At 42.0% G+C, this 27628-nt stretch overlaps 1 protein-coding gene across 1 annotated transcript in view; it reads left to right on the top strand.

Annotated features, from left to right (window-relative positions):
* The first annotated feature begins 380 nt into the window (after window positions 1-380).
* Window positions 381-27628, top strand: part of tgfbr1b (transforming growth factor, beta receptor 1 b) — a 77589-nt gene continuing 50341 nt past the window's right edge. Inside the window, exon 1 of the mRNA XM_051410252.1 lies at window positions 381-502. Within this exon, the coding sequence (XP_051266212.1) occupies window positions 439-502 (64 nt within the window). The 5' untranslated portion in view covers window positions 381-438. The remainder of the gene's footprint in view (window positions 503-27628) is intronic.

Raw genomic sequence — 27628 nt, forward strand, 5'->3', positions numbered from 1 at the left:
CTGAGAGAGTGTTCTACTACTACATGTTCAAGTTGAAAAGCATTAAATCTCTGACTGGAATAGTTAAAAGTATGAAAGTATATGCAATGATTTGTTTGATGTTGATGTTTTAGGAGTTGATGAGGTGGTTATTAAAAGATTACACTAAAACTTGTTATTCATAATTTAGTACTGATAATTACTAAGTACTAATATGAGTGTAACCTGATGAATGTATATTTTGTCATTATAGTGAATAGCAACAGTGTTTGTTTACAGCAGTGGTAGAGTTGTTCCAGTGGGGCGGGGTGTGGCAAGACTCTCCGCCAATCAGCATCGCCCTTACGCCGAGCAAACGCTGGAGAGGCGGGACTTGCGGGTCTATTAACCAACCAGCGTCTACCTTCCTCAGCGCTGCAAGAAGTTAGCACTCGCCTGCCAGTCTGGTCCGTAGCCACGATGGATGCAATACCATGCCTTCTGCTCGTCCTCCTGTTCTGGACAAGGATACAAGTAAATACCGGTAAGTGCCCTTAAATTGACAACATGGAGTTGTGTTCAGTGTTTCTCGCGTGTTTCTCGAAAGTTACACTCTCGTGTCCTGCCAGTTTCGCCAGAAAAGCTCTTTGTTCAAGAAGCCTGAAGAAGCAGAGTGTGTCTAACTAAGATGGCGCAGGGTCGGTGGCCAGCCTTCTGCTGCCTGTCTGAGGAATGTTTATTGTCTGGGAAAAAAAGGAGCAGGGAGCTAAAAGTCACATTGGGCTTACAGCCCACGGCTATAGCTCAGGATCAAAGCTGGCCTCTCTTCAGCTAGGGGTTTTGGCCGCAGCTTTTGGATTCTGCTTTGCCAACAAAGAGCAGAGGAGTCCGTCCGGAGGAACAGTCCTCAGTTTCGCAAATACAAAGTTGGCAGCATCACTGAGTGGATGTTTGCTTTTTGTCAAGCATTGGTTGTTCATTTACCTTGTGGTTGGAGCATGTCCCCTCGCCTGTTTTTGGAGGCACATAGCGTTAGTTGAACTGGATAAGTTTATGTTGCCTGAGTGCAGAATGTCTCTGAATGTTCCAGGTGACCGTTACTTCTGGGTGCAACACTGGTTCACCTCATGTTAGTTACTCCTTTCTCCTCACAGATGCTGTGACAATGGCGTCCTCAGAAATGTTTTGAGTGGCTGTTCAGCCTCTTTAAGTAACGCGAGCGACTCAAATTCATGACTTTTCGCTCTCTTCTCGAGATAATATTTGTTGAGTCCGGTGAAGGGTCTTCCCGTCCCGTCTGCTCTCTTGTCTGACGTTAGATAAGCTGCTGTAAGTGTTAACTGGTGGTTTAACTTGCCATTTCACGCTAATAGCTGTCTGACAGATACATATCCACGGCAAGCTAGCTTGCTAGCTTTTAGCCGCTGACCGCAGCGGTGTTGATCTAACGTTATAACAGAGTTAAGACATTTTCCCGTTTTTAGCGCATTGAAAAATGCCATTTTTGCTCTTGGTAAGTTGTGCCATTGGGCTAATTAGTTAAGACATTCGGCATAGAAGGGTTGTGTGCCGTAGACTTCAACAGCTCGCCGTCAAAAGATAAGAAACAATTTCCTCAGTACATCTTAGTTTAACTGTATACAGCGCACCCGGTTATACCAAACTCCATTCAAAATATACCAGATTAAAGCTGCTCTCAGCTATTTAAGTCTTTAACGATTAGTTTCTAGCGCACTTGGCTTACACATTTGCAAACGGCACACAATTTCAGTCAAACGCGACTTTAAAATAGCTTTGCAGCGATACTTTTGGTTGACAGTGGAGGAAGACTGCAGTTGAAATGTTCCAGTAAGACCTAGCTGGCGTCTTTTAATAATGCTGAATAGACGGGAGTGTCCTTAAGACGCTGGGAAGAGTCATGTGCAAATGCTTAATGGGGTGTTTATGGTCGCCGATAAGCAGTATTGAATTGCCTCGCAAGATTTGTGAATTGGATTCGGCATTTATAGCTCCTCATTAGAGACAGAGACTGGCACTGACCCACCAGTCACCGCCGCTGCCTGCCATTCATGCCTGCTAGCCTTACTGAGATTTCTTACTTTCATTTAGCATCGAACCGTGCTTATCTTTTTGTTCCAGTGGTCAGCATACTGCAAAAGGAGAATGATTTTCTCATAGGTACAAACAGCCCACAGTGTTGTTTTTTTCCTGTTGACTCGCAGACTCACGCGTTTCCTTTGTGTGACATTCCTTTGTGAGAGAGAGAGAGAGAGAGAGAGAGAGAGAGAGAGAGAGGCTCTTCATGAGTGGAGGGGCATGCTTTTCAAACGGCATACATAAAGATCTCACCAGAACATGCCAAAAGCTCCACCATGTCCTCATATACCCCATCGCCACCTCAGATGCAGGCTGGTTATCAAATTGATATGTCGGCTTGGGGACACACAAGGAGAGAGGGAATTCCGCTTTCTTTGTCCAGCAATGGGATTGTCATGGCGTGGGTCCATGGCCGGAGCTGCATCATTTGCATCAGAAAGGAATCCAACATTTTAGATTCAGATAATCTAAGGCACAGACTAGAGAGAAGAATCTGTGCGCCAGCACACATTTTAGCAGTCATGTGATTCCCATGAATATTAAGATTATATTTTACATACAGTCACAGAAGGATAGATGTGATTTAACCAGACTACCTTCACTGACACCTTGTACATCTCACGTTGCTGTTCAGGACCACACCCCTGCAGCTCACACACACTTGCTTTAGCAGCGTTCGCATACAGCTACACACACACAGAAGCGTCCGCACACATTGGAGTGCTGGCAGCGGGCTAAATTAGGTGGTGTCACTACTACTCTCCTCATCCTAGCAGCCACAGTCATCCTCCTGCCTAATAGGCTGCATCCTCATGCTCTGTCACTCGGTTCTCACCCCCCCCCCCGGCCAGCCCTCCCACCCTTCAGTTTCATTTGTCGTCTCTGAGTCTTGTGCTTCTCCCGCTGCCCCCTTCCAGGCGTAGTAAGTAAACGGGCCACATTATGCTGGAGTGGCTGGCGTAAAGGACGAGTGTTGTGTCAGCACTCTCAGTCAAATGCAAGCTGACTGTCGAGGGAGACTCTTAATCAGTCCTGACTGTTCCTAACAGCAGAGGATGTGGGGGATCGGTTTAGGATGTTATCTCAGCTTTTGTTGCTCCAGTGTTGCTACTGGTCATGAAATTCCTGGAATAGCTATGAATTTAGAGAGCTCCCACTTAAACACTGTACTTAACTATACTCTGAAGGGAAGTTACAATGTTTTAGCACTTTGAATGCAAGAAATATAAGATGTGAACGTGTAACATAAAGGAAATACAGTGTATTTTGAGAGATTTATTGACCTTTTTGCTTGGTTTGAGAGCTGTCACAGGAGCTGTCTCACATCTCACAACTCTTTTTCAGCACTGAGCAGCTCATTGAAGAGCAACAGTATCTGACTTGTGTGTTGGTCGGAGTAAGGCTGGACGTTATGGTGGAAAAATGTATCTTGATAAAATGTTTTATTTAAGATAGGTAAAATGACAACTTGTGTCAGAGTCTGGTTGGCAGTAGTGCCCGATAGTTTTGGTCTGTGATTCTTTTCTCTATAGCGACATCTAGTAGTTGCTCCTAAAGAAAGCAGGATAATGCTGCAGGTAAAACATATCATTTAAGTTTCTGATCATTCTGTCATATTCTGTCATGGTTGGAGGAGCATCGTGAAATATATATCGGTTAACTAGAGACTGATGACCAACAGGCTGAAAGAAAGGCCATGCATACATTTGACAATATTAGGGCTGTAACTAACAATTCTTTTCATTATCGATTAACCACTTTCTAAATATATTGATTAATTGCTCGGTCCATAAAATGTTGATCAGTGTTTCCCAAAGCCCAAGGTGATGTCCTCAGATGTCTTGTTTCATCCACAACCCAAAGATATCCAGTTTACTGTCACTGATGGCTAAAGAAACCAGAAAATATTCACATCTGAAAAGATGAAGTCAGAGAAATCTCAACACGATTAATCCATTGTCAGTATAGCAGCACTAGACAGCAGTGATGCGCGGGCCGACCCCGCGGGTAACCTGCGGGTAACCCGCGAGACCCGCGGTCACGGTCAAGAAATGTTAACTTTATTGGCGGGGCGGGTCATTAAGGATTAAATATGTCCAATACAGCCTACTTCTTAACAACACTGTTGGGTAAATCCACCTGCGACCTGACGTCACAAAAGCGCCTATATATATATTCATTTTTATTAAGATTTGAATTTGTTGTTGCCAGTTTCCAGTGCCACTTGAAAGGCTGTTTTCAAGCGCATTTGTGAGACCGAATAAAAGCCTTATTTAATGACATATTTAACGTGTATTTAATAGCGGCGGGGCGGGGTGGGGCAGGTTGTGAAAATAGATGCGATTGTGCGGGGCAGGATGGAGCGGGTCAAATTATTAAATAAATGCATGCATCACTACTAGACAGTATAGTGCTTAATATGTCTTGTCACACTTTGTTTGGTGTTACTGGTGTGATCAGATGTGTTTGTTTTCACTGAATTCATTGAATGCCTCGGTGACGTTCAGGGACGACATCCAGTGAAATTGCCAAAAGTATTTTTCAAATTGAACTATTCATATATTGGACTAAAAGTGCTCAATAGTCCAAGTGTAGCTGAAGCCAGAGTCTTCAGAAAAACAAATCAGGAAGCAATATTTTTCATTAAGGCAACAGTCATGGGATTTTATATCAAGGCCACTGTGGGAGCTCTGCTTCCTCTTTCCTTTAGGGTTTAGATATGTTGTGGTGGTTTTACAGTCTTGATACTGAGTGTAAAAATTCCACAGAGACTGCAAAGAGTCGATATTTTGCGCTTACTTTCATCTGTCTCAATATCCCCCTCCCCAGCTGCTGGGGGCCCTTTTTGTGTGGGTTTCCATGAAATGCTTGCTTGTGTTGTTTTTCTGGGTGCTGTGTGCTGCCGCTGTCAGTACTAGCAGCAGAGAAATGCCAGGCATGCGGGTGACCCTGGACGCCCGTTGTCCTGGCCCAAGGAACCACGACTAATTTGAGAGGTTGCAGCCATGCCAGTGACCATCGGATTCAAAGGCACCAACGCATTAATGAATGCCCCCCCCTCACTCTGCTCTCCTCCATGGGGAGGCCAGAAAGGAACAAGCTCTACTGTTTGTAGAGTTTGAGAGGCCAAAGTTATGCTTGTTCATGTCAGATGGGAATCAGATGGACTGCTAAAGTTTGGGTTTATAAGTCATTTATATGCAGCGACTAGGGATGGGGCCGATCCGATCCCGTATCGGTATCGGGACCGATACCAGCGTAATTCACGTATCGGAATTTCCCGATCCAACCTGCGCAGATTTCCGATATCCATGAGCCATTAGGGGTGGGCGATATGGGCAAAAAATAATATCTCAATATTTTTGGGGATTTTGGCGATAACGATAATCAGTCGATATCCTTTAAAATGTGATTAGAATTGTCTGAGCTGGACTTGTGTCCAGCAAACGCGTTTGCAGCGCTGAGAGAGCTCAAGAACTCATTTTCCGAGCGCCCAGCAGTGTTAAAAGTTGAACAGATTTCAACTTGAAGCGCTCTGAGCGCTGCGCTAAAAAAAACTGTCTCCGCTGACATCTTTTTACCACTGAAGGCGCTTAGCGCTCTGAACGCTGAAGCCCATAGGACCCACGTCTCGGCACTAAATCATCTGAAGTACCGGTAGCTTCAGGGACTGGAGGTGTTTGCATTTTCTCTCTACCTCCAGCGCTGCTAAACTGTTGCAAGGAGGATGCTAGCGGAGGTCACGTGATCACGTCATGTGATCACATAGGCACTGGTTGTGTGACTGAATCCTGCCATGCTGTAGAGAGCGCTGCTGCACCGTGTATTAATGGATGTGAGGAGTTTCCGCCGGCGTTTCATTGTTTTTGTCGAAGTAATTTAAATACTCGATAATGGAAATTTGCACATCCTCAAAACAACAATGACGATATTATCGCAAACGATATATATCGCCCACCTCTATGAGCCATGTCTGCGCTTTAACGTTGTCTGCTGAAATGACTCCACAGGTGATTCCTGCTGGCCAGTCTGCTAGCTGGCTGCAAACTGTGGAATGGATTTCCTGAACGGAGGCGTGGCTCAATGAGACACAGAGTTATGAGACACGCCCCCGCTCAGGAAATCCATTCTGCAGTTTGCAGCCAGCTAGCAGGATAGCATTGAGCAGCATTGTGGCTAGCCAACATGTCCGCTGTGTGGAAATACTTTACACTGGAAACACCGCAGAGCAAGACAGCAAAATGCAATGTTTGCAAAGCCGTAATTCATTGACGCGGAAGCGCCTTCGCGTTGTACAACACTACGAACGCAATCAAACATTTAAAAAAAGCACCACACGAAACAGCACAAGGATTTTTTAGGCGAGCTGTCAGAAATCACTTCTAGAGTCATTCCAAAAACAAGGTAAACTCCAGGCAGACAACGGGAAAGCTAAAGGGATTACCGAGTGTGTGTGTGTGCGCGCGAGCATGTGTTAGATGTTTACAGTTATTGCACTTTTCTTATATTTCAGATAATTGACATTTTAAAACCTTGATTTATTGATACTACAAGAGCCAGTGTACTTGATTTGTGCTGTTCAGATACACACTGTTTTATTGATAGTGTGTGTGTGTGTAAGATGTTTACACTTATTGCACTTTTCTTATATTTCAAGACTCAAATATTTGACATTTTGGGAATTTAATAAATATTGACATGACAATCAATTTGAAACCCTTACAGTTGCATATTTGTTTTCAGGATGGGATTTTTCCCGTAACAGGATTTCCTGTTTTTCTGACTTCCTTTTCTGACCTTATGCTTACCTCAAGTTGCCTTCTGGGACATACATGCATACATACGTACATATCATAATTGCCTGTTGAGGAGTTTATTCATATTATCTCATATAAAATCAACAATAATGATAATAATATTAAAGAAAACAGAGCTCTGGTATCGGAATAGTATCGGTATCGGCCGGTTGTACGTAATTTGTTTCTGCAACAATTTCAGTAAAGTGGCTGTATTCTAAAAGAGCTCCCTAATGAGGAGAGCACTTTGAAGGTAAAAAGGAAGTCTATGTCTGTATTTCTGCAAAGGCCATGATGTACCACGGTTTTGTTCTTCTCTGGCACTGTTGCATTAGGTGTCTTGGGACAGTGTTGCTAAGTGAGAGGTATGGTTGCAATGGTATAAGATTTTTGTGGTACGATAACCGTCTTGGAAAATATCACAGTATACAATATTACATAGTTATTATTATCACTTACAATGACCCCCAAAGGAATGAAAACAGTAGGGTTTCTGGGTTGAACCAACGCTTTATTATAATTTCACAATATGTTATATCCTGACAGACATGAAACTTGATATAAACTTGGACTAAAAAAAGAAAATAGAACTAATACTGTATAGTTAAATATCGAACACTAATACAGTAGAATTCACTACTGTAGATACTGTAGCAAATATACACTGCATTATATTCAACAACTATCATACCCTGGTATACCAATGCAACCCTAGTGAGGGGCCAACAACAACATTTTACAGGGCTCCAGAGTGCGACCAAAGTTTTTAAGAGTGCGACTAATAATTTTTCTAGGTCGCACTGGTAGGGATGGGGATCGAAACCCGGTTCTATCAAGGACCCGGTTCCACTTTTTTCAAAACCCGAAAATCAATAACGTTTGGGCTTATCGATACCGCTATCGAGTCTTGTCGTTTTTTTTTCTCCTGTAGGTCCTGTAACGTAATTGTGTGTCCCTCGAGTCGCGTCACGGCATTTAAATCTAATCAATCCAATCACTGCAGCGTGTCCACCAATGTTTTTGAATGAAATTGTAAGCCAACAGGTATTTAAAGTAAAACAAGTGAAGTCTGGCAGTTAACTTCGCTCGCGAGGATTGCTGAACGGGCGAAAAGGTCTACAGTTTGGCTTCATTTTACCAAGCTCAAAGATAAAGAGGAAGCGAAATACAACTTATGTTGCAAAATCACTTCTTGTCAAATGGGGAACACAACCTCAATGGCCAAGCACATTAGCATTGTGCATCAAATAAAGGCCAAATGCAGTACCTTCGACTGTGTCCGGGTTGAAAAGACTCTGTCTTCTCCTCCTCCTGCTGCTGCTGCTGCCGCCGCACCACAGACGGACCCGTCTTCATCATCCACTCAAAGTACCAGCGCTAAGCGCACACAGACTTTGTAGCTTGTCCCGTCAGTTAAAAATAGTAATCAATTTGTGAAATCCGTGTTGTAATCTGCAGCCTACAAGCTAGTTAGCCTGAAAAGTAAATAAAGTTTCAGACGTGCTGCGTGATGATGTGTTCAGGTTGGCTCAGTAAAACGACTGTTTGGTTATCATGATTAAAATACCTGTTAATTTATGAGCTGATATTTTCCTTTTGTGTGACACAGCATATTATTTATTTAATTTATATACATTATGACATTTTATTTTTCATTTGGTGCTGCTGATATATTCTTTCTCTTGTTAGTTTTATGTCATTTCGAAGTGGCCTATTACATTAGCCATGTTTATTGAAGGCTAGAAAAGTTTTTGTTATGCTCACTTGTTAAGCAATAAAAGCAATACCAGTTCTGTTAAAAACATATTTTTGCGTCGTCTTTCCACCAAATAATAGAAAAGTATTGATAGTGGTATCGATAAGGAGTAGCGATAAAGGTATCGATATCAATAAATATTAACGATCCCCATCCCTACTCCTCATTAAGCTGGTCGTGCTGGATAGGCTATGGTTGTGCGTCTGTTGTCACCACTAGTGTTTAATGTCTGACCTGCTCCCTTACTGACAAACATGTCAGTTATTTTTCCTCTTGGGCTGTCCATCTCGCTCCATTTTTCAAGCATGTAGAACTACAGGTGAGGGAGGAAGGGGACGGGGCGCAACTTGGTGTGTGTGTGTGTGTGTGTGCCTGCCGTGCTGTGACAGAGAGCCTCAGAAAAAGAGAGGAGGGGGTGTGTTTGTGCCCAACGTTGCTGCTCAGTCTGTGTGAGCTTCAGTGAGACAGATACCGTAATGAGCCGCACGACGGATTGTTTATTTAAAAATCAAGCGCGAACCGAGCCTTTGGTCCCGACCATCGGCAATCGCCGAGCGGGCCAGTGCATCGGACTGGCCGCCGGGAAATGTCCTGGTGCTCCCGATAACCAGTCCGCCACTGCTGTGATATGATTATCGCGTCTTCAAATGTTTGATTAAGTTGCTGGTGTTGAAATTTGCAACACTCGTGCCACCCCTCGAAATTGCTTCTTTGCATATGTTGCATGTCGCCGTCTTACTGGTGGGAACATCCACTGTACAGTACTGCCAAACCGCCGACATGATGTGCTAACGTTAGCTCCTTTTAACAGGTGTCAGGCGTCAGGTGATCAATTCTTCTTCGCCCCTCTAAAACAGCAAGAAGAAGAACTGTGTCAGAGCTAACGGAGCTAACCAGTAAATAGATTCCTATTTCTAATAAATTACGTGGTATCGGATCGGTGCCTGGACTCCAGTACTCGCCGATACCGATGCAAGTGTTTTCGGCAGTATCGGAAGCATTCCCGATACTGGTATCGGAATCGGAACAACTCTAGATAATAATAATCTAAACTTTAAAAATAACAATTTCATCTTGTTTTCTTCACAGAAACAAACGGTCTAGGCACCCAATCGTGTTCAGTTCTTTAAGAGTTTGTATCAAAAACAAACTCTCTGCAGAGGTCCAGTTAATCCTGGAAGCCACCATTTTTTGGGAACAAAAGCCCTACACAGCCATAAAGTAATCAGGTTACGTTGTTTTACATGGTGCAGTTTTTCTTTTGATCAGTTTATGGAAAAGACCCCTTTGCAACTAATTGGGCCTGTTTATTCTGACTGGGGAGTTTATATGGATTTTTACTCTGTTTGGGCTTTTAAACGCATTATAATCAGAATATTCAGCTCCATGTAAACATGGCTAATGTCAAATGTGTTTTTCATTTTGGTAGATATGACTTTCAAGTCATTACACCACACAAAATCTTCTATCAGCAATAAGTGTTGAGAGATCTTGCTCTTGATAAAATTGGTAGACAGACAGGCTGACTGTCCTTCATACACCCACAGTCATGCATTTGTACACTTCACAGTCCTCACATAATCGTCTCATTTCATACTGCTTTTACTTCATCCCGCGGCATTTCTGTGTCACAGTATGTAGATGGAACGTATAAAACGGTGTGTATGAAAGTAGAATCGAACAACAAATGCATTACGAAACTGGTGTCACAGCAGTTATTTGGATGTGAAGCTGGCAGGGCAGCAGACAGAGCAGCCTGTAATATCCAGGAGTGTTGTGGACGTAGGCTGGGGTGGCAGGCAGCGGGCAGCCAACCAGACAGTCAGCCGGTTGAGTCTGAGCTGTGAGTCAGCTGCTTCAAACAGCACTCCCCTCTCTGGCCTCCATTAATTTCCACCCCCGCCTCTTCCACAATCCCTGCCTCGCTCAGGAGGGTTACTCTCTCTCTCTCTCTCTCTCTGTCTCTGTCTCTCTGTGCGTGCGTGCGTGTGTGCGCCTGTCTAGGAAGTGACGTAGTAATTTATCTGACACTGCCCTGCTGATGGGACTGTCCAGCTCAGACAATGCTGAAAGGCGCTCTTGGTTGTTAATTTGAGGTGAAATGGGATATGTTAGGACAGTGATGTCCATATTTATTATCTTAATCAACCCAAATTCTTTGTACGCTCATGAAATAGAATGTGATCACACTGTATCGGAACCAACTTGTGCTTTAGAAACTAAAGTAGAGACTGTGTCAGTTAGTGTAGATTGAAAAGGGGATCCACATGTTTAACACCAGATGACAGTTTGAGAAACAAATAAATCAAAGGCAGGAAAAGGAAGCGATTAGTGGGATTGATCATGTTTGCGTCACAAATTAAATTTTCACTGAAAAAATTCATGATGATGTGACAGTCTCTACCAAACCAACATGTTTTCTTCTGGAGACCACGATTTCTAGGCCTGGATATCTTTACAGCACTAGAGTACTTCATTCATTTGATCTAAATGAACTTAAATGAATACTTAAAACTACCTAAATTGTAGCTTCTGTGATTTGCATATTGCACTTGGTCATACTGTGATTTCAGTAATTTTCCGATTAATTGTGCAGTCCAGTGTTTCCTCTATGTTGATTTTGGAGTGGCGGCCCGCTGCTGTTACATTTCTGCCGCCACGGTATCAGAAATGGGGCAGACGCACAATGTAGTCACGGTTGCCTTTTAAATGATCCTGCTGACCCGTCCGGGTGTTCGGACGGGCCTTGCCCCCACTGCTAAAGAAAATCCTAGAGGAGACACTTCAGTCCTACTGATGAGTTGCAGTATGCTTTCTGCTGGAGTGGAACAACCAAGCTGGCAGGCTTAGAAGATGAGAGATGCTGTTTAGTGAATCCATCTGTGTTAGGAGACGGTGAGGAAGAGGACATTTGGAAGATGACGGTGGTTATTTTGTCAGACTGTTTGATCAAGGGCTCTACCTCGAACCCTGTGGTAAATGAGTGTGCGTGCGCTGTGTCTGGAGCAGCTGCCAGGGTGCAGGCTGTCTAACCTTTAGATCAAGCTGCTGCATATTTATAAGAGCGGTGGTTCAGACAGATGTACTGCCTTCTCCTCCCCTCCCATTCTCAAATCTGTATGGCCGCCCATACCTTCCTCTTTGTTTTGTGGGAACACAAAGCTGCCTCAGCTTTATTTAATCTTTTGTGAGAAAACAGGCCGGCTGCACGGCGCACACGTTGTTTTCATATGGACGAGCTGCAGCCGATGCAGCTGTCCAAAGACACGGCGTATGTCTAGTTTCTCCTCTTTCAGCCGTACTCTTGCATCATCGGTTGCCTTTATTTTTTTGAGAATCAATGCAGACACAAGGAAAGAAATACCAACACCTCTACATGTAGCTCTGCCTTCCTGTCAGGCTTTTTTTTTTGGCCATAGATCTCCAGTCAGCTGAGGCCAGTGTGTTGTATCTGTTTATTGTGTGAGCCACAGTTTTGCTTTACAGCACGTTGCCAGGCTGTAGCTCCAGCTTCCACCTGCAAGGACAAATATTTCAGCCAGGCGAGATAGCAGCTTTTCTGCTCCACCCTGTGTTTTTGTACGAGGGGGAGGTTCATCCGGGTCCGGGTCAGTGGGCCCCTTCACTCAACACACACACACACACACACACACACACACACATATACAGAGAGCACATCTGGTATGGACAATGGGCTGGCCATAATGGAGCTGGTTGGGTGGATGGGGGTAGGGTAGATGGGGGCGGTTGGGGCCATGACCTATGGAAATGACTCTGTGAGCTGAAAGGTCCCACTGAATAAGGGGGAATCAACTCACACAGAAAAAGATCTGAGGAACGGATTGGGGGATGTGGACAGTAACTTGTATGTGTGTTGGTATATTTGCTTAACTTTAACGCAATTTAGGTATCGCTAAAGTAAAACATAAATGTGGTGTGATATTTATGTAGGCTGTTGCTCTTAAGGATGGAGAAATTAAAGGACCGGTGAATAGGACTGGTATCTAGTGGTGAAGTTGCAGATTGCAACCAACTGAACACCCTTTGTCTTATCCTTCCCTTCCAAGTGTGTAGGAGCGACTATGGTAGCAGCGAAAAAACCCAAATCCCATCTAGAGCCAGTATTTAGTTTGTCTGTTCTGGACTAGTGTAGAAACATGGCGCTTCAACATGATGTACTCCATAGAAGAGTACCTTCTCCCTCTGTCTTATTTTCAGGTGGTTATACCTGAATGAAGACATACCTACCAGTATGAATATATAATATTGACAAATCGCTGTGTTCAGAACAAACGGCAACCTCCTGAGCTGAAAAACTGCGGTTCCTCCTACAATCACTTGAGGCTGAATTCAAAAGTGTCCCCCATATTAAAATGCCCATGTTAACAACAGAAATATGTTTATGACCTATTCTGGTCTCTATAGCTAATTCGAATTCAATGAAATTCAGCTCACCCATTGAAATTATATCAAGGCTTAATATAATTAAGGAGCGTGCTCACTTTGAGTGACAGGTGGGTTCTGTCACAGGCAGCTGTTTTCAGTAACCAGGCTTCATTCGGCCCGCCTCCACCCACGCTTCACCTTTTTGTCGTTTTTGAATTAAACAGGAGCAAAGCAGATCACAGCAGCTCTTTACAAACTTATGGCCATACTTATCCATTTTTAATTATATAGTCTGTAGTTCAGAATCACCATAACACTGCATCGGAAGCAGTTTTCTCATTCATTTCAAAGACACAGCTGCATTGATACAGCAGGGTCGCAGCCACAAAGAACTTTAAAAAAAATTAAGGATATTCTGGCAAAAAGTTAAAATGGTAAAATGTGCAATTAATAACGTTTAGCGCTGCAATGGCCAGTCAGATATAAATGTACCAGGTAGAATGCCTCGTAGTCTTCACAGTGTAGCTCTGTGCTAATCTTGTTGTTTACTTCACAGTCGTTGACAGACAAGAAAATTATTGCTGCCACATGATGTGACTGACTGCAGCGTCAGTAGTACTGCTGTTTTAGATAAGATAAACAGGTGAGCCTGTGTGTTGAGTAGCCCCAGGTGAATCAGAAACCCCCCACACATCCTCCCAGACTGTTCAAGGATGAATTTGCTTTATTTTTTAAAATACAGTAAAAGTCTCAATATACATGATTTAGATACTACATTTCTACCTTTGTTGGCCACTTTTTCATCTGATCAAAGGAAGAATGAAACGGTGGAGACTGATGTGAAAAAACGGTGAGCCCATCAGTCACTATTAAAGCGGGCCTCCACAGTCATAATTGAAATTAAAATGAACAAAACAACAATAGCATAATGCCATACAGGAGAGCCAATCTCTTTACTGAGATTATGGTTGCCATGGTTATAAAAGTCCTTAATTCAGCTCACAGCTGTGATGAGCAGAGATGTGTGATGTGCTCGTGTGACTGCACATTCACCAAGGTGTTGCTTGTAACGCAGATAATGGTGTGCCTTAGGTGGGTTAGAGTGTTGGTAGGGGGCACAGTATTGATGAGAGAGGAGGCTCTGCATTCTTCCCCTCACTTTTATTAAATTCATTATGTTTTTGTCATTAGGGTCTTCATCTATGGCACATGACTGACTGAGGATATAATCCATCAGTGAAACTACCAGCGTCCCACAGCAGTTATTTGTCACTATCTTTCAACGTGTTGCACTTAAACGCACAGCTGGGTTTTTATTTACATACTGTACGTTTACCTATTATCATTGGTGACACCCGTAGTTACCCTATTATTTCAGGTCAAAATGGCTGCTGTGAAAAGATGTGAAACCTGCATTGTCTTTTACATTCATGTTTTCTGACTTGCAGCCTTTGCGGGTAAATTGCTACATGTCCTGGCACATTACCACCATCTGTAGATCAGCGGAATTGTGTGAAACCATTAGAGAACGTGTTGTGTCACCAGTGTGCCTGCGCTCATGGGTTGCTTTTAAGTACTCAAAGTTGACATTACATTCTTGGTGAGATTATTGTTTGGCCTTTTATTCTTGGGCATAATGGTTTTGTTCTTTTCTCTTCTGTGTTTTATTAACCACGTTGTGGTATAACATTAGTATTAAGACATTATACAGTTACGCATTTAAATGGAAAAATGATTTTTGTTGAACAAACTGTACTGGAATAGGAAATACTGGGACAGCTCTGGTATTGAAAAACCTACCACTGTGGTATTGTTCAACAATGGCTGCTGCTGCCAGCAGAAAAACTATTATTACAGACGCAACTCAAGATTCTACCAATGAAAATGATTTCTTCATGTTCATTAGAGGAAATTTGCCTTCTGTGTTTGGAGAGAAGTTTCTGCAAATTTCCGTCTTTTATCTGCCTGTGTTGTATGATTTTAAAAAAAATACTGTCAGTTTGTTTCATTTGTCCTCCTTGGCAAAGACCTGACAGCAGCTTCATCTGCAGTGGAGATGCGTTCCTCAAAAGGTTTGTCAAGTTCTGAGGCATCCTGGTTGCAGATGAAGAGAGGCTGTGATGTGAGCTGGGTGACAGTTCAGTTGGGACTGTTGTTTAATTCAGGATGGCGCCACTCTTACAGGTCCAAGGGAGAGCAAAGCATTGAACATTTTGATTCTCATTCAAAGTGCCTCATGTTGTTTTTTTGTTGTTTTTTTTGTTGTGGAGCCTGGAAACTAGACTTTGTTTCAAACTGATGGAGAGAAACATTCTTCTTGACTGACTCCTGAGCTGAGGCATCTAAATACTTAAAAATGTACAGTGTTTGCCTTGATTTAAGTAGTGCTATGAAGTGGACCCATAGTGAAATAATGCAAACCTTTCAAGTCCTCGTGTTTTCTCTCTCTGACTCTTGACTATAAAACATAAATCAATCCATGCCCTGTGAACGAGATGGTGTGTGCTTTTGGGGGCATGGTTTGTTTTGACTGCTACCATGCGGACCAAATGGGTGAATCAAGAATGCATGAGATCACACGAGGAAATGGGTGTTGGCCTATTTGTCAAACTTGTGAATAACAGAGTCGAAAACCTTCCTATATAACTGCTCTCCATGCCATAACAGGGAAATGGAGTACACAGCATGGACTTATGACATTAACAGAGAATGCCAGTAATTGGTCAAAGGCTGAGGTATCTTGGCTTTTAGCACATCGTATTGCTAAATGTAATATCAGTAACAATTCAATAACAAGGACACTAACAATGAAAAAGTTGTACTACAACTACAAAAAAACCTCACTAAAAACAATAAAAATGTACTTTACTTTCTTTTATTTTGAAAGGGCTGTTCCAAACTTTATGAACAGTTCCTCTAATCATTCCAGCTCTTCACTGTAGGAAATAACTTGCTGCCCGTGTTGACACACTTTGACACCAATGGAGAGATATCGGAGCCTAGTTACCCTAGCAGGCTGACATTAATAGTTTTCCCAGTAGACGGCTCATGTGTACAGTAAATCGGACAAGTCATAAACATTACATACCTTTTTATAATTATGTGTCACACAAGATGCCAGTAATTGGGCATCAGTCTGCTGCCCACGGCATGCTCAAGTTAACCACCAAGGTGATCAGTAATGCTTTGCTGTGTTTTTATCCTACACCTGGTCTCAGATATACAGGTCAGGTAGCCCAGGTAGCAAGTTATTGATTACAGTTTAAATATGAGTACATCGTACTAATCGTAGCAAGAGGTATAATATGACAAGGATGGTCTGACACTGCATGGAAAGGATCCCACACCTTCTAGCATTCAGTCTGCTGAGACTTTACTTCAGACATGCATATACTGTATGCCTGGCAGCACTATAATAGGTTGGCAGAGTACAGTCCCAGCTTCCTGTAGACTGCTAGTAGAGCCCACACACTAACTGCAGGCTCCGTTCTGTTTCATTGACAGCACATTTCCCAAGATTATTCACCACAAACAATCTTCCTCCACACAGAGGAAGGAAGAGTCTACCATCTTAGTAGTAAATTGCTTAATCCTGCACAGAGACAATAGTAGTACTTGTATAAAATGTATTGCTTTCACTTGAGGAAAAAATATTCACCCTATTTTTCTGAATGAATGAGTCATTATCTCATAATTCTGAGATACGTTTTAATAATAATAATAATAATAATAATAATTCTAATACATTTAATTTATAGAGCGCTTTTCAAGAAACTCAAATGAGTTAAAAAGGATAAGAAAAAGCTAAAAACAACACACTAAGAAATTATAGCTTTATCTACAACAGTCAACTAGAATTAATTGTTAAAATACATTTTTTCTGAATTACAAAATACTTCCAGCAGAGTCTCCACACCCAGAGCTGGCTTAGCCCTGTTTAGTGTTTCTCCCGTGTTTGCCTCTGCAGCACTTCACCCTCTCCTCTCCTCTCCTCCCCTTTCTCTGTGCTGCACAGAGCCTGAGCGGCTAATGTCAGATCATTCAATTACTGCCTTGGACATTTCAAGGCTGCCCAGGTGTGTGTAACTTTACGGCCTTTGCGTAGAGGTTGTGGAATTGAATTGCTATCGATTTGCGCATATGAAGCCATTGTCCTTTGCCATTCCTATTTTCCCCCTGCCCTCCGCTCTAAGTCGATGTATTAGATTAAACTCGATCCTCTCTTTTCATTTGAGCGTCTCCCGGGGGCTTCCTCCTCACTGTGCTGTAGCCACATAAAGCCCGGCCACAGCAATCTGTCTTTCTTTCCTTCACTTTTATTAACAGTGATAGGATATAATGGCTTATTTAGCACTAATCAGATTGTCCAGAATGGCAACAGGTTCATTTAGAGGAATTATAGATGTTCAGTGACTGCACACTACATATCTCCCAAAACGTGCACAGACCTTTTTGTATCTGGATGCATGCAGACTGTGTTTTAAATGAACTGAGACATACAGGTTGCAGTGCACACCTGACCTTACACGGTGTCTGAGCTGCACTGGCCCCGCTGTCTGGGTAGACGTTACACATTACTGAAGAGTTCATTATGTTCAGTGTGTTTTATTTTTCTGCTGGATTGTGGTGCAATAATGACCCCTCTTCCTGAACAAAGTAAGATGTTGTTGTTTGGTGGCACATTGTCCCCATTCCACTGTGTATATCTGGCCAACAGCAGATTCCATTTAACTACTGAATTAGTTCCAGCTCCCTCTAAGTAAATTTTATTATGTGTTGTGGTTTTGCTCACAATATGCCAGTGCTATCTTTACTTCTCTCTCCACCTACGTGTGTGATAACCCACAACTGAGCGAAGCCACTTGAAGTGCTTAATTAAGTATTTTGAATTTGAAACCACAGATGCTTTGCTTTTGCTTTAGCAGTTAGACTGTTAGCGGTTGTTTGCTTAATCTTTGGCTTTAAGACACTTTCATGCTAGATTGCTGCTAGTCTTTTGCTGCTTCTCTGTCTTACGTAGGGTTGCAAAGGGGTGGACATTTTCTGGTAAATTTCTGGGAACTTTCCATGGAAAGATAAGCTGGGGAATTTTGGAAACACTGAAATAGGTGAAAATGGCAAAATATTATTGAAATGTAAGACTTGCAATAACAGAATTACTTGAAATGTTAGTGTTTCTGTAGAAAAACATGTTATTTCACATTGAGCTTGTTTAGATGAGCCACAAGCAATAACAACACAGCTGCTGCACTGGTGGCGTCCATGTTCTTTCCGACTCGTAATGCCCAAAGACAACCGGAACGCTATAAGTGGTACAAGCCAGGTAATCACGTCACGTTCTCGCGTCAGAGCAACTCGGGCGGGGGATTTACGAGACAAATGGATAGCACCATAAGTAGTAGCCCAAACCATTGACCTTTAGCTTAACATATGATGGTAGCTAGCATGTTGCCTTTGATTTACTATGGCTATGGTTATGTTTATATGCGTACAATACAATTAACCCAAATAGGTTAATAGCAATGGGTTATATATTAACCCCCCCCCCCAAAAAAAAGAAAAAAACTCCCATATTTTAAAAAATAAATGTTGGCAAGTATGTAGTAGCCTATGCTGATTACTGCGTGTGTGCATGTCATTGACGAATATAAGGAGGACATTCAACTGAAGCTGCATTAAATCAGGTTGTTTTAAGCAAGATTATCCTGCAAGATGTTTCTTTTCAACTACATGTAAGTTCCCTGTTATAGACTAACAGTATTATAACAAGCAATATTAAAAATATCCAATTTATTCCTGTTGATTCCCGTTGATTCCCATATATTCCCGTTAATTCCCATGAAAAGTTTCCAACTTTGAAAATTCCCGGAATTTTGCAACCTAGTCTTATGTGATTGTAAACTGAATAACTTTTGGGTTTAGACTGTTGATCAGACAAAACAACGCATTTAGAGAAGTCACCGTGTGCTGTGGGAATTGTAATTAATAATTTTTTTCCTCCATTTTGATATTTTAGTAGAAAGGATTGTTTGGTTGGTCGTTCAGTTGGCATAATTGCTGCATAATTACAGCAGTTTACCTTAAGGATCAAACTGCATTCAAAAAGTACAACATTATGAGGTGTACTGAGCATTCTGTTCTGTTTACTAATTAAAGCCATCATGCGTAGAATTTCTGACTTTTGATACTAACATGGTGCCCAGTGGTATTATCAGACAGCAAGGCAAAGTGCTTTTTTTAAAAACTCGTTTTTTTCCTTTTATCCAGAAACCTAATTGCAGCAACATGTTTACTGCTCTTACCTAAGAGCATTTTAGACCCAGTTTCCCACAGATAGATCGGCCAAAAATTTACTTTTGGGGATTGTTTGTACAGTGGAAAATATATTTATCCAAAGAAATATGAAATACTGAATGTGATTAATATCAGTATAAAAAATTAGAACTTATTCGACTGCTTCTTTCATTAACAAGAGTTCTGTTGTAACAGTTATTTTCATTGTCAATCACTCAATTACATTCAGCCTATGAAATATGATTGAATAACATTTAAAATCATTTAATCTTGGGAGAACAGCTCTCTGATTCACACCAATTGAGACGTGAAATAAATGGGTTTCCTCATAAAGGCTTATGGCTGTCATCTCAGGTGTCTTTGCCTTCTGTCCTTTAAACACACATTGAACAATGTAAATGACAACATTCTGTCAGCACTCAAGGTGAACTGCCAAAAAAAAAGATTGTTCTAGCAGAGAAATATCTGCTCAGAACTGATGTGATTATAGTGTCTTTCAAAATATTCTGAAGGCACAAGTTTGTGTTTATGTGAGACGGCTTGCACAGGTTTATCTTTTGTTGTCACCTTTAGCAAAGTCCAGTCTGCAGTGTAGTTGTACACGTTACTGCTAATCAGGGCAGGGTATAGTTAAAAATATTCAGTTCCAAATCCTTGACTTTGATACCGGCTTCTGAATGGTAGTTTATACATTATGGTATAATTACTCACTCACAAAGGAAGAAGCTGTTCAGAGACCAGGGAACCGCTGGAGTTTTTATGCACTTTAACGATATTCCAATGACAAGACCTTTTTCAGTACTCTATAGTAACACAATTTGGTCGGTGCCATAAAAGTAGCAAAAAGGCATTTTTAAGAATTTAAAACACAAAGTGCGCGAGGAAGAGCAGCTGGGAGGAGGTCTAGATAATAATGCCCCCCCTTTGTATTTATTTTTTTAATTTCAGAAGAGTTTAGTCTCACTTCATTGTCTCCAGGCCAGGAACTAGTTCCCATGATGTGTCATGTATTCTGAAAATGAAGCCACCTCAGCAGTTAATGGGGAAACTGCAGATGTTGGTTGTTGGTGTAGCTGTGTGGACGTGGAGCTGGCTGATAATTCAAATGAATCTGAGTATTCAAATGTGAGATATCCAAACCATTTCCATATAATTGATGTCTTGTTAATTTTTTTTGCCAACAATTTGCACAGCTGTGGAGGATAAGAGTTCACTTTCACCATTGCTTTAAAAAATTAAAAATTTTAAACCATCTTTATCGACCCCGTTTTGATCACAATCCCATATTGAGATTGTTTTGTTGCCCAGTCCAAGTGTCTATACCTTTTCCTGCTATGACATGCCAGTGTGTCTGTGGTGAAAAAAGGCCTGTAAGGTCAGTATCATCCCTAACACAACCTCTAGAGACTGTAATAACAAATGAAAAGCAAAATAATTCATTTCAATTCATTAATTATATACAGTCACAGGTGAACTGAATGCTTCAGAGACAGACGTTACTGGTAAAGATAGCAGAACAGTGAAAGAGCTGCAGTGAGGTGCTCGGCTCACATATTGGGCAGTAGACATTAGCTGTCTGTCCCATCGGTCCCGATAGTGGACTGCTGTGGCTCAAGATGGAGAGAAGGCCATCTAGTAGCATTAAGTAGTCCCTTGGTAGAAGTAGACATTTTTTGTAGGGTGTCTGCAGGGTCTTAAAATAAAAATTAAATAATCTGAATTGTAGGACTTAAATATGATTTTGACTGTTCTTTAAAGTTGATTGGATTGACAAAGTTTAAGGTTACTTGTATAAAGTTGAAAATATATAAGTTGAATGGGTTTTATTGATTGATTGATTGATTGATTGATTGATCGTGTTGTAACAAAACCAAACCGTTTTCCTTCATGTCCTTTGTACTTTTTTGCCAGTATGGACCTAAAATATGTTTTAAATTGCATTCATAATGGCTATAAAAGGGTCTTTAAAAAGTCTTAAATTTAACTGGCAGAAACGCTGTTTTGTTACCAGTATCTTCTTCTTAGTTGATCATGCCAACTTTTTAATCTACAGAAAAATTACAAATGCTTGCTTAGAGAAATATTTACAAATGCATATAATTTCATACAAATGCCCTTTAGTCACACACACTCAAATCAAACTCCTTAGACATTACTTGTATCCACAACACCAACGTATCCTTCACAAATCCTTCCTGCCAGCGGTCCACTGGAAATACAACATCCCATCTCCCCTGCTCACCCAGAGCCTCATTCGCTGCACAACGTGATTTGCATGAACTTTCGGAGATGCAACAGCCCAGTCGCTGTAAGCACGCACTGTTTCAGTCAAACATAACCACAGCCACGCAGATTATGCTGAATTCATTTCATGCTTGCATCTTTAAATATTGACTCGTACTGTCTGCAGCTTGTACATTCCTTTATTTTATTTGTTCCTGACACTTGCCTCAGCGTTTTCCCTTCTATTTATTGTAAGAATGAGACGGAGGGAGGGGAGGAGATGAGGTAAAAAAGAAAAAAGGGGGATGAGGGAGGGAGGATGTGACAGGAGGGGGATGTTAATAAGAAGGGAGCACTAGGCGAGGAAGAGAGAGGAGGGGTGGATAAACGTGGTCCGGCCCCTAACTGCTGACGGGCAGCTTTGTAATGTATTGTTCCTCTGTTGCCTGGCTACTACACAGCCAACAATGCACAATGCGCACCGTGGCCATGAAATGCTGTTTCATGGGTCAATGCAGTGGCAGGACGCAGTGCTGGTTATATGGGTCCAGCATAGACCCAACCTCCAGATGGCGCTGCAGCTGGTTTGCTTCCACGTTGACTCAAAAATGAAGAGATGCCAAAGAAACTGGGCCACATAAGAGGTAACGTGTCAGAAACACAATCCTATACAATGGTTTTATCCAAAAACACAGAATTAGTCCTGAAACAGCAGTGAATGAATTGATTAGTCGATTAACAAAACATTCATCTGCAACAATTTTGAAAAGAAATGACTCATTCAACTTTAACCAAACACTCCTCTCCTGCAAGCAGATTTCTGACCCACTTCCTGGACCAGGCAGCTGAAAAAGATACATTAACGGTGAACCCAGCTCAAAGGCCAGTTACTAGATTTCTCATGGCCATCATCAGTACATAGAGTTTGCTCAATTGTCCAATTGCTCGGTGTCATCTGTTGATGAAGGCCACAAGAAAGCTGAAAGCTCCGAAAGAGATACCTACTAAGTGGAACTTAATCGACTGACAACGGGACGGGTTTCATGAGCTTTGTTTGTTTGTTTAGTTTAGTTTAGTTTAGTTTAGGTTAACAAAATGTCAAAAATGGTGAAAAAACGTGTTTTTTGTTTTTGTTTTGTTGTTTTGTTTTGTCCACTGCTTATTGGTCAATCAACTAATTGATTAACCAGCTATACAATGCATGAGCTGTACTGACCTACCACCATCTGTAATATTTGAAATACAGCTTACACTACACAAACCAAGCTGAACTAAAAGTCTGCTATCACTGACACCGAGTCCAACACTGATCATATTTCTAATACAGAAAGAGAGTAATGGACTGTAAACACATTGAATGCTGGCACTAAAGTTTTGGTAGTAAAAACATCAGTAAAATGCTTTGTTTTCTGAGACCCAGTGTACCCAGAGTGGAAGCTGCAAGGTGTACTCAGTAAAACGATGTTACATGTTTAGCCTGTAGTCATATTTGGTCTAACTATAAAAATGCCTTAAGCTTTGGGATTCAGGCATTCTCTGGCTTTTAGAATGAACAACTGGCCTTCTTTCCCTCTCTTCCCACTCCCAGTTATTTTTTTTCTTCACTAGTCTATTTCACAGCCTAGTGAACTTTAAGTGTGAACACAGAGAGAGAGAGAGAGTAGTTGGCAAAAAGGTTCAGCCTGGCGTGTTGTAAGCTTTAGGGCTTCAGAATACTCAGCTCAAAATGAAATTCAGCTCGATTCCAACAGCTCCAAATCGCTGTGGGCGGAGGTCTGACCCTGCCATGCCATAAGGTGGAAATGGCACGTTACAGTGAAGACAGTGAAGCAAGAAATCCAAACTCAGGCGAATGCTGCTTGATTTCATTCTGGTTTAGGAGCTGTAAAGGACAAGGATAAATTTATCCGTGCCAAAAACTGAGCAAGCCTCTCTTGTTTTTTTCCTTTTGACATTTGCAGCCTCTCTTGCACATTTCAAAGTGTACAGCGGCAAAGGTCCCGAGCTGCACCTGCACTCACACCCAGACCAATGAGCCTCCAGCATGCCCGAGGTCTGAATAGTTAGCAGGCCCCTCTCGCTCTTCTTGTTTTGCAATACCAGCCCTTTGCTGTTTCTTCAGATGTTGTTTAATTTGGCCAAATGAATGAACACCGCACTGGATGACCCCTGTAACTCTGTGTTGATCAAACACAACAGAATGCAGCGTGCAGCATTAGCAGTGATATTTCTGATGATCAAGTTGGGGCAGCGCAATATTGGCCTGATCTGTCAGAAAGTACATTTAAACCTCAGTATTCTGTTCATGATGGAAATGAACAGACTTTGTCCAGATACTGTATAGTTCTCCTGTTTTCCCAATGGGAAGTTTTAGTGATTTACAGTAAGTTAGTGCTGCACTTCCATAAAGTTTAGCTACATAGTTGCATAGCTTTTATCCAAAGCCACTTATGATAAGTGCATTCAGCCATGTGAATTTAACCTGAAAATGACAAGAATCATACATCAATTTCACCAAATATGCTGAACTGCTACATTCAGGTTTTTTTTTAGTTTCGAGTTTGGAGCGAGGACAGACTACACTCTGGATTTTGTTAAGTGGTAGACACAGACTGAAAATGCATCTTTTTTTCAGTGTTGTTTTGCAGCCATTTTTGGTCTTTTACAAGAATACCAAACACACTTTTGCCGCTCATTTATCATTGATGTGTCGACAGATACTTCGTGGCTCTATCTGTGCTGCTCAAGGAAAAAGCCATCAGTGTGTAAAGTCCGTATTGTGTTGTATAGTCTGTGTGTCTGCCTGGCTTCACTGTAAGCAGCGTCTAAGATTAGTCGACCAGTGTGTGTGTGTGTGTGTGTGTGTGTGTGTGTGTGTGTGTGTGTGTGTGTGTGTGTGTGTGTGTGTGTGTGTGTGTGTGTGTGTGTGTGTGTGTGTGTGTGTGTGTGTGTGTGTGTGTGTGTGTGTGTGTGTGTGTGAGTGTGTGTGTGTGTGAGTGTGTCCCAGTGCTCATTTAAACACTGTCCTTATTGCAGCAGAGCCACACTTTTCAATTTTTTTTTTCAACAAGTGTCTTTTTAGGATAGGTCTTAATTAGACACTCGCTGTCCTCAATACTGATGTTGCGCCACATAGTACCAGTCTCAGATGATCCTCATTTCATTGTGAGTTATACTACCACATGTATAATGTTAGACACTAATCATTTCTATCTGATGGTTTGAGTGGTGTCCTGTAGTGACCTGAGAGCCACAGAGAGCTGTTTATGTAATGTTCTGACTGCTTTTAAACAGTCAGTTCACCCACAATAGTATTAACAGCAACATGTCTGTCTAGACACAATGCCCCTGTTACTCTGGATAACCAACAGATCTCAACAAGAACTACTTTCTTCAGAAGAAATAGTCCCCATGATTGTTTTCCTTTCTGCACAGACTGAATTCCAATCAGAGGCCAGCGTCTCAGAGAGCTGTATCTGAGAGCTGTATCTGAAAGCATCCTCACATCCAGGAACATGTTGCTGCATGTCAAAGTTAAAGCTCTGTCTCTAAAGCCTAAACATATTCATTAGGAACACTATTAGTGCATTCATCTTCAACACATTGTGTGTAATTGGTGTCTGTTATCCTGAGCATTGATTTTCAGTAAAAAGGCCATTTGTTTCTCCTTAATGTTCTCTCTGCTCTAGCTGTGCCACTGAGAGGTAAAGAATTAGAAAGCTGCCCCCTCCAGGGACAGGGTTGGGGGCACGTTATTATTTTTAATATTGTTCTGTTGTTTCATAAAAGCCTGCAGTTGGACTCGGGCTGGGCATTGAAATGTGAAATCTCCGTCTGTGACAGTTTTTTAATAACATTTTCCCCAAACTCAGCTGATCAGATCAAGCTAGCTGCACTTGTGCCAACTTTATGATGGAAGAGAAACAAAGAAGAAAGGAGAGATTGGTTCAGGCATTGTTGTGCTGTTTAATAATACAAGTAATGGCTGTTTTGCTCTGTTTGTTGCTGACTCATCTGTGTTGCTGACTCAAAAAGCCAACAGTCTGTCTGCATCTAGAGACCTGTCAGTCAGGTTAGCTCTTTCTCCTCCTCATACACTGATTCATGATCTGCTGGAAGAGCTCTAATCAGGTCCAATCTGCATGTCAGAACCCGTGTGTATTATTCACAGCGTCCTGTCGCACTGCTCAAGAGGAAAAGACAGTGAGCTCATACGTCACGGCTTCATCACGCAGTTAAAGTCACGACTTGTTATCATAAGTATTGACATTCCATTGTGAGCATGTTAGCATGCCGATGTTAGCACACAGCTCGAAGGCCAAAACAAACGTGGTACGAGTGCATGTTCCTGGTAGATGACTTTGTCTCATAGTAATGTACACCGCATGGCTCTGTTACTCAGACTGGGCTTTCTGTCTGGATCATATTGCATCCTCTCACTAGTACCTGGAACTACACACACCCTTGAGTTTTTTTTTAAAACAAACTAAAACTACATTCATAAAACCATAAACTACAGCAATGTGGCCCTCCAAAACAACGTCAACATAGTCTGTGTGTGTCACTGCTGCTATACTGGCGTAACCTTTATGGTACTTCTACATAAATAACAGGATGTGAACCACCACTTCCTGTTTGCAGGTTCTTTTTATACAACATCTGGAACATTTCAGTTGTTTTGTAGTCTAGACATCGGAGACATACTTTGCTGACACACTGCTCCGTGTGTGTGTGTGTCTGGGTCTGTGTTGGTGGGGCAGACTTATCTGAATCTTATCTGACTAATCTGTTCTGAGTTTGACTCAAAGGAGACCAGTGTCACCTGGCTTTTATTTGGTTGTCTCCTGTCATTCTCTGCTCGAGTGGTTTTTCCTTTCTTCTTGAAACTCCACTGCCTGCACTACAAACACACAGACACAGCACACACACACACACACACACACAGAGTTGCTGTTGTTTTGCTGTTGTAATTGTATGCACTTCCCCAACTTTGTCTGTCTGGAATTCACCTCCAGACAATTCCATGAATTCCACGAGTGAGAAAGCCTGCTGTTAGATTAAGACTTGGATAAAGTTATGACATTCTCAGACTGGTACTGTATTTCTTCCTTGTAATGTAATGGACACTTTTACTGGCATTTACTGAATACTTTATAGTGTTAGAATCTTTACATCAGTGGTTTTCAAACTGGGCAACAGGGGCAAAAGGAGGAATAGAATATTTGAACTCCTATCAACTTTTTTGGAAGTTGGAACCATAGATATGGAAACATAGAGGCCTCTTGGCCACCTCTGTGTGCCGCCGCTATACATTTGTACAGTCGCCATAGCAGAGGTCAAGATCCGCTAGTTATCAGTACTGCGAGATGACTTGACTACAAGATTGACTGTAACTCACTTAATTCTGAGCCCATTTTCATGACATTTGGTTAGAATGTAAGAAAGAAACTGAGGGCTGTAACGGTTCTGAAACCGAGACCGTAATCGCGACACAAAAGTCCACGGACTGTTGAGCTCTCGTTAAGACAGTGTAACTGCGGCGGTGGCGGCGGCCCGTGGGGTGGTAGCGGTGTACGCCTATATTGTATTTTTATTGACAGTAAGTTATTCTATTTTAGTGTTTACTTACTACTTTAATCTGCTCCCTTTCTCTTCTCCCCACACTCACGCACAGCTCACACAGCTGGACCTAGCCTGGACCTCTGGTCACTCACGGCAAACACCCCCGCTTGCTCTGCCTCTTTCTGTCTCTCTCTCCCTGTGTGTGTGTCTGCTGACTTTCTCCATCCGCAGTATGTGGAGGGGGGTCCATTTGGCTGTGTACAATGCGAGAGAAAATCACGTGCAATCATCAAACGTATAGCTATAAGACAACCACGTGTAAACGCAACGCGGTTTCGAATAAAAGGGAGAAAACAGGATAGAGTAACACGGTGGATATCGCTCATATTGCTCATATCACTCTGCCTACTTTTTTTTTTGAGGACGTAGTCAAGGCGGCAGGCATGTGTTGCTGAGGAGGCCGCCTTAGCTGCAAAGTGCTGCGGGAAACCCTGGCCTGGCTTTGTCAATTTTCGAAATTTGTCTAGAGGGAAAACATATGATTCATAATAAATAT

This window comes from Dicentrarchus labrax, unplaced genomic scaffold (assembly GCF_905237075.1).
Source record: "Dicentrarchus labrax unplaced genomic scaffold, dlabrax2021, whole genome shotgun sequence".
NCBI classification, from domain to species: Eukaryota; Metazoa; Chordata; class Actinopteri; family Moronidae; genus Dicentrarchus; species Dicentrarchus labrax.